Raw genomic sequence first — 14,464 nt, forward strand, 5'->3', positions numbered from 1 at the left:
GAGCATTATATTCTAAGTTGCAAAGCCAAGGATAAAGACCAAAGTAGTTATAGTTTTTCTCATCCTGACCTGTATCCAATTTCTAAAAGTCTCTTAATGTATGAATAAAGATTTAGAAAATTAGAAACCTAGATGATATTAATACAATAAATATTATAAAAAATGGACCATTGAAATTTTATGTATGTGACTTAAACCTTCCTATAAAAGTAGCAAAAATCACTACCTTTGACTTATACTTGCTATCATTATAAATGTTTATTTGCCCTGTTACATGGTGTAACAGAGCCTGTAAATGTCTTATAAGTCTTGTGTTACCCAAGAGAGATTTTCAATTTTAACTTTTTTATTTTACTACTTGTGCTTTTATTTACTTTTCTTCAAAGTCTACATCTGTTTTTATAATGTCATCACACTTTGATTTGAAATTGTAGCATTTAATCTTCTTTAACATCTTCCTGCAAATATATTTAATATGGCTTCATAAAAATTCAATTAACATATTATTATTAAAGAAGAAAAATAGACAAAAAAGCAGGTTTTAATAGGTCAGTTTAGATTATAGACTTTGTAAAAGTGTGTTCTCAGGCTGGAATAATTCTTAAACGTCATTTAATCGTTTATATTAATTTTCAATGGTCCATAAGCTTGGTTTTCCTTGTTGTCTAACACACTTGATTTTCTAAAAGTATTTGTGCCCAGAAAAATTTTTTTTGTAAATACAGACAATATTCTTTTAAAATTTTATGGAAAGGCAAAAGATCTAGAATATTTAAAACACTTTTGAAAATGAAAAATAAGAATCACTCTACCCGATTTTTTTTTAAATAGATCTTCATTGGAGTATAATTGCTTCACAGTACTGTGTTATTTTCTGTTGTACAACAAAGTGAATCAGCCATATGCATACATATATCCCCATATCTCCTCCCTCTTGAGCCTCCCTCCTACCCTCCCTATCCCACCCCTTTAGGTCGTAGCAAAACACCAAGCTGATCTCTCTGTGCTATGCTGCTGCTTCCCACTAGCTAACTATTTTACATTTGGTAGTGTATATATGTCGATGCTACTCTCACTTTGCCCCAGCTTCCCCCTTCCCCACCCACCCAGTGTCCTCAAGTCCATTCTCTATGTCTACGTCTTTATTTCTGCACTCCCACTAGGTTCATCAGTACCATTTCTTTTTTTAAATTCCATATGTATGCGTTAGCATAAGGTATTTGTTTTTCTCTTTCTGACTTACTTCACTTTGTATGACAGACTCTAGATCCATCCACCTCACTACAAATAACTCAGTTTCATTTCTTTTTATGGCTGAGTAATATTCCATTGTATATATGTGCCACATCTTCTTTATCCATTCATCTGTCAATGGACATTTAGGTTGCTTCCATGTCCTGGCTATTGTAAATATAGTGCTGCAATGAACATTGTGGTACATCTGTTTTTTTGAGTTATGGTTTTCTCAGGGTATATATGCCGAGTAATGGGATTGCTGGGTCATGTGGTAGTTCTATTTTTAGTTTTTTAAGGAACCTCCATAATATTTTCCATAGTGGTTGTATCAATTTACATTCCCACCAACAGTGCAGGAGGTCTACCCAATACTAAGTCCTACCATATACCTACAGTAATCATGACAGTGTACCATCAGAACAGGAATAGACACATAGATCAATGGAACAGAATTGAGAACCCAGGAATAGAGCCACGCAAATACACCCAATTGGTTTTTGACAAAGGTACCAAAGCAATTCAATAGAGCAATTAAACATCCATAGGCAAAAAAAAAAAAAAAAAAAAAAAGATCCTCAGCCTGAAACTCGCCGCTTATACCAAAATTAACTCAAGATGAGCATGGACTTAAAGGGAAAATGTAAAGCTAAATAACTTTTAGAAAAACTTGTAAAATATAAGGGAAAATCTTTGGGACCTAGAGCTAAGTAAAGAGTTCTTAGACTTGGCTCCAAACAGATGATTTATAAAAGGAAAGATCAACAGATTAGACTTTATCAATAAAAAGCTACAAAGTGGGAGGAAATATTTGCAAACTATCTATCCAACAAAGGACTATTATCTAGAATATATAAAGAACTTTCAAAATTTAACAAACATCTAACAATTCAATTAGAAAATGAGATAAAGACACAAAGAGCCATTTCACCCAAGCAGGTAGATAGATCACAAATGAGCACATTAAAAAATGTACAATACCATTAGGAAAATGGAAATTATAACCCCAATAAGCTATCAAAATGGCTAAAATTTAAAATAATGACAACACTAAAGGCTGGTAAAGGTGGAGAAACTGGATGACTTATCTATTGCTGCTGGGAATGTAAAATGCTAGAGCCATTCTGAAAAAGTTTGGTAGTAATTTCTTTTAAAAACATGCTATAGGGGCTTCCCTGGTGGCGCAGTGGTTGAGAGTCCGCCTGCCGATGCAGGGGACACAGGTTCATGCCCCGGTCTGGGAAGATCCCACATGCCGCGGAGCGGCTGGGCCCGTGAGCCACGGCCACTGAGCCTGTGCGTCCGGAGCCTGTGCTCTGCAACGGGAGAGGCCGCAACAGTGAGAGGCCCACGTACCGCAAAAAAAAAAATAAATAAATAAATAAAATAAAATAAAAACACGTTATATAAAAAAATAAATAAAATTAAATTAAAAATAGAAATATAATGTTGGACACGTGAAACATGTTATAATATATACAATGTTATACATATAAATTTAAATAATGTTACTTCAATAAAATTTTTAATTAAAATCAATTAATTTAAAAAAACATGCAAATACCATATAACTCAGTGATTGCACTCCTGGGCATTTATCTCAGAGAGCTGAAAACTTACATTCATTCACACAGCAGCCTTATTTGTAATAGCCAAAAACTGGAAACTACCCAGGTGTCCTTTAACAGATGACGGTTAAACAAACCGTGGAATATCCATACCATGGAAATACTACTCAACAATAAAAAGGAACAAACTATCAATACATTTGGCAACCTGGATGAGTATCCAAAAATTACGCTGGGTGAAAAAAAGCCAATTACAAAAGGCTACATATTTCATGATTCCGTTTATATAACATTCCTGAATCGGCAAAATTATAGAAATGGATGATTGATTACTGGCTGCCAGATGTTAAGGAGTTTGTGGGAGAGAAGTAGGTGTGAGTATAAAGGACAACATGAGGGATCTTTATGGTGTTGGGAATGTACTGAATCTTGACTATATCAGCGTCAAAATCCTGGGTGTGATGTTGTACTAGACAGTTTTGCAAGACGAGACATCACCGCTGGGGAGAAAATGGGGAAAGGGCACACAGTAAGTCCCTATTATTTCTTACAACTGCATGTGAGTCTACAGTTATCTCAAAATTAAAAGTTTAATTTTAAAATATAATTGTGTTTGTCAGTAAATTGTAAAGATAAATTCAATGAAATGAGAATGACACTCGTGCAGATGTTTCTTTTCCTTCTTTGGTTTTTCTCCATCAGGTTTGCGAGGAGCGATAGCTTTTGCCTTAGCTATTCGGAACACAGAATCTCAGCCCAAGCAAATGATGTTTACCACCACTCTGCTCCTGGTGTTCTTCACAGTCTGGGTATTCGGAGGAGGAACAACCCCCATGCTGACTTGGCTTCAGATCAGGTGAGTGACACTGCTTAACAAAGGAAATCATTATGAGGCATGGCTGCACTGTTTCTGATGTTGCTGACTGGTCAAGAGTACAATGGCATGTCTGTACACTAACTTTCCCTGGGGTCAGGTTGACCTTTATTCACAAGGTGAAACAGTATGACCTATCACCAACAGAACTGACTTTTCCAAGAGTTCTAGAAATCTCAGGATGATGTTTATAGTCTACAGTCCCTAGAAATGAATTTCTTTATGAATTTTTCCATTCAATCATATTTACTGAGTATAATGTGGTAATCTATGGAGTTCACAAAAATGAGTGAGACATGAGTCTTGTCCTCAAGATACTTATGATACAGTAGAATTTATAGAGAAAAATCTATAATACCAAGAAGAAAATGAATTTGCTTTGTTTTTAATTTGTCACAGCACTTAGGATAGAATTAGAGACACAGGAAATGCTTAAATGTATTTGATTATTCAACCATATGTTTGGCCAGAGGGATGCTATAGACACAGATTAGACAATTTCTTAAAGGAAAATCGGGTCAAGACTTCAGTTAGGGGCCATCCAGTAAGCCGTGCTTGGAAGATGATTGCTATTAACCCAAAGTATGCAGGTAGTAGAAGATTTGATGAAAAATGAATAGCTTGTACCAATTGTGAAAAAGTAAAATGTTGTTGTCTTTGTTTCTTTGATCTGGGTCCTCATTTTCACATCCCAGAATGTAACAGTGCTTTCATAAGTCACATTTTACTTTCCAAAGCCATACATCTTGATGATCATGCAGCCCCTCCCTGGTCCCCGCCCATTCTCTGTGAGGCAAATCTATACCCACCATCTCTGACAAGAAAAGATCCATCTGACTGGGAGGGGATTTCCAAGAAGATTTTTTTTCAGGCAAGGACTCTGTTATTCCAGCACCAATGTAGTGCTTGGCACGTTGTAGAATGGAGTAAATAATTGCTCCATGAAAAATTGAATGAATATAACCACGCATGTAAATTCCTTTTGTTAAGGCTTTACTGACAAATTTCTATCCATCTGACAAATAGAAGCAGAAGCGGAACTCATGAGTTTAGGGTAAGAAAGCTTATGTCTAAACTGGGCCAAGTGGTTACGCATTAAATGCAATTCAAGGAAAAAAGGACCTCTTCAAGTATTGTGAATATTGCTAAAACATAAAAGGGCTTTGACCAAAGGTTGAAATGGAGAATGTTTTGAAATACTTGTTGAACTATTTTCTAGGCATATAAATGTGACCTTCAGTTTCTTTCACGGTGGTAGCCGCTTATAGGCTCCTCTGGATGAGCACGAATATTTTATTAAACGCTATGGTGTTGAGTCTCCTGTAAACTGATAGTAAGATAATGGTGTGTTCAGGTTTCGGGAAAATAAATTCAGTAGGTGGATCCATGCGTGGAACAATTAGGACTTGGAAAGCAGAAGTTAGAGGATACCAGTCCTCAAGATAAATGTATTAAATGCTCTATCAGGTAAATTAGAATATTCAGAACGTAAAGTGGTGCTTTATTTCAGAACATAAAGTGGCAACATTTTCTTAAAGTAATTCAAATATAACTTATTTTCTACTATTGTCTTTCTTTACTCTAAAGGATTTGTCCCAAATCAATACACGTTTTACCCTAAAATGTTTACCTAACTCTACTGTAGTGTTTTCCAAAGGTATCCACTGACCTCAGATAGATGTTATAGCTCATGCAGTCTCTTGATATCCAGATCAGTAGGGACAGGGTAATAGAAAATGGGGCCTTAGGCAGATTAGAATGTTTATCAGGTTATAGGACAGGGACTAATAAGGAAGGATAGTAATGTCAACTATAACATCCACAGGTGAGGGGCCTGGAGGTCATCTTAGGCCAGTGCTATTATGGCCTGCTGGGAGGCACAGCATGGAGTTCCCAGGTCATGGAGATGCCCCAGTGCGAATTGGCTCCAAATGGCCCAACTGATTCAATGCCAGACTTGTCCACCAGCCAGGAGGGGAGAAGAGTAAAAGCAGGACTGTGATATATTTAAGGAAATGAGCTGACAGGGCTCTGGTCCAGCAGGCCAGGTGGAAATCCCAGCTGGGAGCTAGAGTGTTAATCTGAAATCAGGGCATAAACCCAGTCAGAGAGACAGAGACCCAGTCATGAGGAAATCAGAGGGGATAACTGAGCTTTATAGGTATGTGTGTATCTAGGAAGTCAACCCAGGTAGACAGGTTACAGGGCAGCAAGACCAAGTTAAGACAAAAGGCTCTCAAACTTTAATGAACATCAGAACTAACTGGAGGGCTCATTAAACGCCCACATTGCTGGGCCCCTGCCCCAGAGTTTCTGATCAAGTAGGTCTGGTTCAGGGCCTAAGTATTTGCATTTTAACCACACCCCAGGCAATGCTGATGCTGCTTGCTCTAGGACCACATTTTGAGAACCACTGGTTTAGACTTATAACCCCACATAGAGATGGGGCTAATATTAAATACTGTCAGATCTGGCTGGGGTTGCCCAGGGCCCCACACCTGAGCCTCAAGTTTAAAAATTTTAGCACCTATGCTGGAGGGAAGCAGGGGCTAACTTGAAGAGAAAAATTCATTGTGCATTGATCAACGAGAAGGAAATAGAGCACAATAGAATAAACATAAAAGAATAGGATCATAAGTTAGTGTGTGTTCAAACACACACACAAGCACGACATAAATTTGGTTTGACCATGTTATAGTGATACCAGCATATGCTCTACTTCCACTGTGGTTTGTAATGCTATCAGAGAAATCCTTCATTTCATTATCGCTTTTAAATGATAGTTGTCCATCTTTTTTTTTTTTTTTGCGATACGCGGGCCTCTCACTGTTGTGGCCTCTCCTATTGCGGCGCACAGGCTCCGGATGCGCAGGCTCAGCGGCCATGGCTCACGGGCCCAGCCGCTCCACGGCATGTGGGATCTTCCCGGACCGGGGCACGAACCCGTGTCCCCTGCATCGGCAGGCGGACTCCCAACCACTGAGCCACCAGGGAAGCCCCCTTTTTTGATTGTTTTAAATTTCTACATTTTTTTTTCCTCTTATTAGGTATGTACTTGAGTTTATTTATTTATTTTTTAATCCCTATAAAATTTGCCATTCAGCTGAAAACTACCACAGTAAGATGCAGATTAAACGTTTTATGTAAGGTAGAAATTGATAATATTAATATGAATTACACTTTGATAGAAAAACGTTAAAACAGCAATGACTTCGTGCTTAAAGAGACTCAGCATGGTCTTAACATATGAAACAAATTCTCCATTGGTTAAGTTTTATCCTAAGCACATTCAAATTTCTTGTCCTAAAGCTGTTGTTTTTTTAATAATAACAAATATTTTTAATGCAGCATTTGAAATAAATCGCGAAACTTTGTTTCTTAAAATTCTAGAGAAAAAGAAAAGACTCCCCCAGTATTATTTTGGAGGTTTTCATGTAAAAGAAAGCAGAATGGTTTCTCGATTAGAATCCAGATCTCCTCCCTTCTGTGAATTACATTAATACTGGTGGTGAGGAAAACCCAGCTCCCAGTCTCCGAGGACTAGCTCTGCTGTTAGCCAAGAAACAAGAGATCAAAGGTGTCAGGCTTTGCCCTACAGAGGCCGGTAAACAGTATTGTCCACCAAATAATTACACATGCCTACAAATACACCTCAGGAACCAGTGAGGCAGAGCTCTCCGGCAGTGGTAAGTAATCTGGGACGGTAACCCCATCCTTAGTTTAGGGTAGGGTGTCACATGGAGTTAACAGAACTCATGAGAATGGAGCCCATACCACAGTGCAAACCTTTCCTGGCTTCTCCCAGATAGGAATGCTGGACCCATCTCTTCGAAATACCTCAACCACAGTGCAGAAAGCCTTGCACACAAGAGCAATTCAGAACTTGTATTCCAGACAATATGAGAAAGTGCCCCCCAGCAAGATGACTTCTACAGTTTCCAGATTTTTGCTTCGAACATCTCAAAGAGTAATAGCTGGCTTTTATTGACTATTTACTCTGTGCTAGATAGTTAGAAAATAAAGTGCCAGGCATAAGACCTCCCTGTGACTCAGCTTCTAATCTATAAAATGGGGATGATAGCAGTAGCTACCTCCTAGGGTGGGTGAGGCCTTGCAAAGTGGCCCAGGGTCACCCCGCTGTCCGGCTACAGAGTCAGACTACAAGGCCAGGCAGCCTGAGCCCAGGGCCTGCACTCCCAACTGGTTCATTCTTCTGCTGCTCCAAATAAATGAGCTAATTCCTGAAGCCTGCAAACTACCTTGATGAACACATTCTCTGGGGAAAAAGAGATGTACTTTTATAAGCAAGACAGGCCAGTTAAAAACAAACACAGGAAATCTTCATCCCTCACAAGTGATGGGGTTGACCTGCTAGTGCCGCACAGAAGTTTCTTGCTGCAGATTTTTTTCCTTGACCTAGAAAAGTTAAAGGTAAACAAGGCCAGCCCTGATCTCAGGTAGCCAAGCAGGGACGTTTGCCTTCCTCAATTATAGGAATTTGGAATTAGAAGAATTTGTTATCCTCAGGCTCATTTCCCAACCCCATTTGGGATCCCAAGTCAGCCTGCTGTCAGCCCCTTCCTCAGATCAAACAAAAAATCACACATACTGCCCTGTGTCCATTGCAGAGTGAATAACTTTTAACTAGTGCAACGTCTCCACTACCATTATTTTAGTTAAATATTTAAAATTTATTTGGGTTTATGGCCCGTCCTATTTTATGTCATCCTAGAATGATTCCTTTATCATGTATACCCACTGGCTACAAAGTTTATAACAGCCACCATGGGAATGCAAACAGTGGTAAGGAGAGAACTGTCTTTAGTAATATTTTTTAATCTTAACAGTAGAGTTAAATACACCTGCTTACATACAGACTTCCTTTATTGCTGAGGTGAGGCAATGTCAATTTTATATAATGGAAGAATACATATAATCAAGTTCCCTTCATATCCAACTGTGTTCTGCCTGGTTTTCTTTCTAGCATCCAAAGTCTCATGCATGCTTAACAATTTACTTCACTGGTGTATTAACATAGTAGATCAGTGCACACATTCTGGCGGCAGACGGTATGGGGCCCAACCATGCCTCCCTCTCTTACTAGCTGTGGGACCTTGAGCAAGAAATTCAACCTCTCTATGCTTCAGTTTTCTTATTTGTAAACTTGGAACAATAATAATACCTACCTCTTTAGATTTTTATATGGATTAAGTATTGCATGTATAAATTTAGGGCACACAGGAAGTGCTCAATAAATGTTGCTGTAACACTACCCAAAAGACCACCTATGAGCCTTTTCTTATCCAAACACTCTTCTTCTGCCTATGGAATATATATACACACACACATACATACACATAAAGTGTTATTAATTAATTGTATTTATGAAAGCATGGTTTACATGGGGAATAGAAAGAAATAGCCTCTGAAGAGCTTAGTTCATTTTTTGTAATGATTAGATTCATCAGTTTTACAGGCAGCTCCTATTTCTGCATTCAAAATGATAAACCTCTTAAGGAAAAATGCTCACAAAAAGCGTTATATTCATCCAACAGCTCAGAAAGATTCTTTCTAGAACATGCTTTATTTCCTTCTGAACATGATAATCTTTGCTTAGGATCTCTTCAGATATTTCATTTGCACCGCTTCATCAGTGTGTATCAATTCATTATTTTGCACTGACTGTGTACCAATTTGTACATTTTGTCTCAATTTTTATTCATTGGCAGGTCCGAGAAATACCCTTTGTCAAGAAACATGGAAAACCAGTTTACTCATTTGAATGTAAACTTGTACTTAATATCCCCTACCTCTGACCCCCATTTAAAATTATGTTCTACTTTCCATAGGCTCTTCTAAAAAATGTTTCACAACTCCAAATATTTATTGCTTAAATCCATCTAGTTTGACATATTTTATTAAAGATATTGTATAACTCTAGTAACCTATTGTTAACCTAAATATATCCTAGGTTTTTAACAAGCAGGGATTAGCAGCTCCTAAATTTGCCTCCAATGCCATCTGGGTTCTTTAATATGCTTTCTTTCTATGTACTGAATCTTGCTGGTTTCAGAGATAATAGTCTTTATGTTCATAACTGCCAGCTATCCTCCACTAGGCGTGTTCTTATTTATCTTCTCCAACATGCTCTTGAGAACATCGATGTTAATAAGCTTCACCCATTTATTAAGTTTACCAAACAGTGAACATTCTGCTCTATCAAAGAGAATTTATTAGCTTGCTACCATAAAGTATGATCAAATATAGGTGCCTTACTTTAAGTAATAGATGTATCTTTACTTTGGGTAATAGGTGAAGTCTGAAAAAAAAATATTTTAAATGCAATAGATGGAACTTGTGATCCAAAAGACTATGGAGGGGTTCCAGTTCTGGTCAAGATGGCGTAAGCACACTTACTCCCCTCTGTCTCTTCCAACGAATGCAACTAAAATCCCTGGCCAGAATGAATGTAGCAGTCATCTAAGGACTCTTAAAAGAAAGTGGTAGCAGATAGATTGGGGAAGGAAACCAGAATTCAGAGTACTATTAAAACAGTGATGAATTTCCCATTTTGTTTTCCTCTCTGGAATCTCTTGACCTGAACTCAAAGGCAGTTTAAAAGCCAGAACTGCACAACAAGGAAGAACTGCAAAAGAAATTATCTGTTTTGGACATAAGGAACAGGACAGAGGACTGTTGTGGGGCAAAAGAGTCGGGGAAATCCCCTCTTTTGTTTGTTGTTATCATTTACTCCATTCTCATCCCAATACCAGGCAAACCTGAGGCAGCAGTGGTAATGATGGCAGCAACAGTTGGGTGGACCCCAAATTCCCAACCAGAGGAACTGAGGTCCAGAGGCCTTGGGAAGAAGTCCCACTGCATTTTTTTTCTCTCTTAATCTTATCATTGCTTGAGCTTGGAAACAGGCCCAATATTATGGAAAAATCATGAGAAACATGTAGCAGTGTAGGGAAACGGAAGCCCAGGGCTTTGGGAAGCCAGAAAACGTGGAAGACATTGTGGAGTAGAGGGAGCACAAGAAAGTGATCCGATAAAATTGTGTATAAACTTTTGGGCTCGCTTCCAAGCTATGTAAGCATGTATCTGAGCCTAAACAGCACACCAAAGTGTGAGACATGAGCTACAAGATAGAGCATCACTCAGGTCCCAGACTATATACTGGATGGCACAGGACATATACTGGATGCAGGACATGTGTGGATCATAGATCAAAATGTAAAATATAAAACTTCTAAAAGGAAACATAAGAGAATAATCTTCATGACCGTAAATTAGGCAAAGGAGTCTTAAATATTGTACCAAAAGCATCATGTACAAAAGAAAAAAATGATAAACTGGACTTCATCAAAATGAATATTTTTCGATTTGCAAAAGACACTGTTAAGAGAATGAAAATACAAGCTACATACTCACACTTAAAGAGAATGCATTGCTGGTGGGAATGCAAAATGGTATGGCCAATCTGTAAATCACTTTAGCAGTTTCTTATAAAGTTAAACATACAATTATTATAGGACTCAACATTCCCTCTTCTAGACATTTAGCCTAGAGAGCAAAATGGGGATAACAGGATCTGTCTCTGAAGATTAAATGTGTGAACATTAAATAAGAAAATACATGTTAAAGTCCATTAAGCAGAACTAAGCACTCATTAGTAACCTTATTTTACTCACAGCTTTTATTAGAAATGTCAGATAAATTTTAATAGTATTTTCAGCATATATTGCGATAATCACATAGTTTTTTCCTCTACGTTATTGATGTGATGAAATATATTGATAGATATCCTGGTATTGATTTTTTCCTACAGTTCTGCTATCTATAACAATAACTGAGGTTAGTCTATACTTTTCTTTTTCTTTTGGGGGGTAGAGGGGGCTGTCTTAATTGGGTTTAAATAGTGTTAAGGATGTACTACATTCATAGCATGAGCTAAAGACTTTTCTATTTTTTCATGGCCTGAAATAGCATAGCATAGAAATGATCAGATTTTTAAAGGCTAGTTAGAAGTCAGCTGTAAAACCATCTGGTTCCTGGAGTTCTTTTAATGGTGGGTTTTTAATCACCCTTCTAGTGTCTCCTATGGTAATTGGTGTATTCAAATGTAAAATTGTCATTTCTTTAAACTCAAAAATGGTCAAGTATTGTCAATTTCATATAGTTCAACTAAAAAGGATATCCATATACAATTTACCTAGTTTTATCCACTGTTAATAATATGCCCGTTTTGCTTTCTTGCCTTTATATATAAATATATATCACATATATACATATATATATATCACATAGATTAAATGTGTTTTTATTTATTCTTTTCTTTTTCGCTGAATCATTTCAATGTAAAAACAGACATACACTTCTTATCTAAATACTAAAGGATACAACTTTGAAAAACAAGGACATTCTATTAGGTAACCAAAATACCATTACTGTGTCTAAAAATATTAAAAACAATTAATAATTTTATCAGTACATACACAAATTTCCCCAGTTATTGCAAAAAAAATTATGTATAGATGTTTCTTAATTCATGATCAAATCAAGATTATGTATTATATTTGGCCAATGTTGGGTTTTTTTTAGTCTCTTTAAACCAGTTTCTCTCGTTTTCTTCCCCATGACATTGATTTTTAGAAGAAACCAGGTCAGTTGTTTTGCACACTATTCCACATTCTGGACTTGTTTGTTTCCTCCCAGCATCCATTAATATGTTCTTCTCTCTGCTATATTTCCTGTAAACTAGAAATTAGGTCAAGGCTCGAAATTCAGGTTGAACCTTTTAGACAAGTATATTCATTGGCAAATGCACAAGTCTTTCTTACTCGTTAGGGGTATGTTTCAAGTACAACTGTTGGACTGTACTATTCCACACGGTACCTGGTAGCCCCATGTCTTTTGACCATGTGGATGTGGCTAGTCCGAACTGAGACTTACCCTGCTGTGTAGTGAACTGTGTCCTCTCAAAATTCACATATTGAAGCCCTAATCCCCAGTGTGAGTATACTTGGAGACAGGGCTTTTAGGAGGTAATGAAGGTTAAATGATATCATGAGGGTAGGGTCCTAGCTGACAGGGCTGGTGGACTTGTAAGAAGAGAGATCGAGATCAATCGCTGTCTCTCTGCACACATGCTCCATGGAATGCAATGAGGACACAGGGAGAAGGTGGCTGTCTGCAAACCAGGACGAATGCCCTCAGTAGAACTTAGCCATTCTGGGACCTTGATCGTAGACTTCTAGCCTCTAGAACTGTGACGAAATTAAATGTCTGTTGTTTAAGCCAAAAAGAAAAGAATATTCATTGGTAATGCTCTATGCTTAATAATGTGTATTTCAAAAAAAAATTAATAATGCGTATTTCATATCAACAGGCACGTAAGGTCAAGTTGTCCCACTCTCGGTGATGCTAAGTTTGTTCATACGGTTACAGCGCTAACCCCCATTGTAAAAGTATAGTTTTACCTTTGGAATTAGTTTTTAACCTATGGGGCAATACTTGAGCACTGTGTGAATCTCCTGTCTCCAATCTCTCTGTAAGCCACTGTTTTTAGCATCCATTGATGATCCTTTTCTGATTCAGTGATTACATTTGAGATGATTCAGTTCTGACTTCCTTTGATAGGTAATTTTTTGACAATTTCTTAGTTTACCAAATGATCACAGTTTTGATCACCTTTTAAAAATTTATTCCTAATTTATCAAATTATGAGAATGTTATCAGTAATAATTCTACTTTTAAAATGTAAGATTTTCGGGACTTCCCTGGTGGTCCAGTGGTTAAGACTTTGCCTTCCAATGCAGGGGGTGTGGGTTCGATCCCTGGTCAGGGAGCTAGGATCCCGCATGCCTCGCAGCCAAAAAACCAAAACATAAAACAGAAGCAATATTGTAACAAATTCAATAAAGACTTTAAAAAAATGGTCCACATCAAAAAAAAATTTTTTAAATAACAAAATATAAGTTTTCTTTGTGATCAAGTACATGACTGATTTGGGTGTATATTCCATGGACATGAAAAGAAGTATATTTGCTATTTTTAAGAAAAAAGTTATGCACATATGTATTGAGTTTCTTGGTTATGTTACTCAAATTCCCTATATCCTTATCTATATTTTTACTAGATGTCAGATTCTGAAAGAGGTACATTAAATTTCCCACTATATTTTTTTTTTGTAGTCAAGGTTTTGCATTCTAATTTTATACAGTCTTTCACATATTTCTGATGTGTTGTGTGTAGTACACCATTTTATGATAGGGAATCTTCAAATTGTCTGGTATGTCTTTCTCATCCCAGAAATGAAACTTAAAATGGTTGTATCCTTCTTATATGTTCATGCCCCTCTTCTATCCTCTAGTTCTCATAATGTGGAATCTTAAAAAGTAATACAGCAAAGTCATTTTCATTAGCACTAGACAGTGGGGACTCCCTATTTCCTCCATTTCATTCTGGCTATAAGTAAGCAGTGAGCTAGTAGATTTCAGTGTTTTGATCAACATCATTTCATTCCCTGAAGTCCTTAACTTCTCTTCAGAAAATAAAGTCTTATTTTTTTAATCTATTATAATCTTTTACCTGCTAGTATGCACTTTAAACCTTATGGTTTAAAATGTGTAAAATCCAAAGAATTACAATAAAGCTCCCATTTAGCATCTACCCTGGAGATCAATTGCAAGCCAAAATATGGGATTTTAACTGGAGTTTTTAAAAATAAGTGTTGAATCCTATCACACAGAGTCACTTGGAAGAAATTGCTTAAGACAGGGAATTG

At 37.2% G+C, this 14,464-nt stretch overlaps 1 protein-coding gene across 1 annotated transcript in view; it reads left to right on the top strand.

Moving 5' to 3' along the window:
* SLC9A9 (solute carrier family 9 member A9) overlaps window positions 1-14,464 on the top strand; it is a 540,287-nt gene that overhangs the window by 344,943 nt on the left and 180,880 nt on the right. The window contains exon 12 of the mRNA XM_079923147.1: window positions 3,504-3,657. Within this exon, the coding sequence (XP_079779273.1) occupies window positions 3,504-3,657 (154 nt within the window). The remainder of the gene's footprint in view (window positions 1-3,503; window positions 3,658-14,464) is intronic.

This window comes from Stenella coeruleoalba (genome assembly GCF_951394435.1).
Source record: "Stenella coeruleoalba genome assembly, chromosome: 5".
Lineage (NCBI taxonomy): Eukaryota > Metazoa > Chordata > Mammalia > Artiodactyla > Delphinidae > Stenella > Stenella coeruleoalba.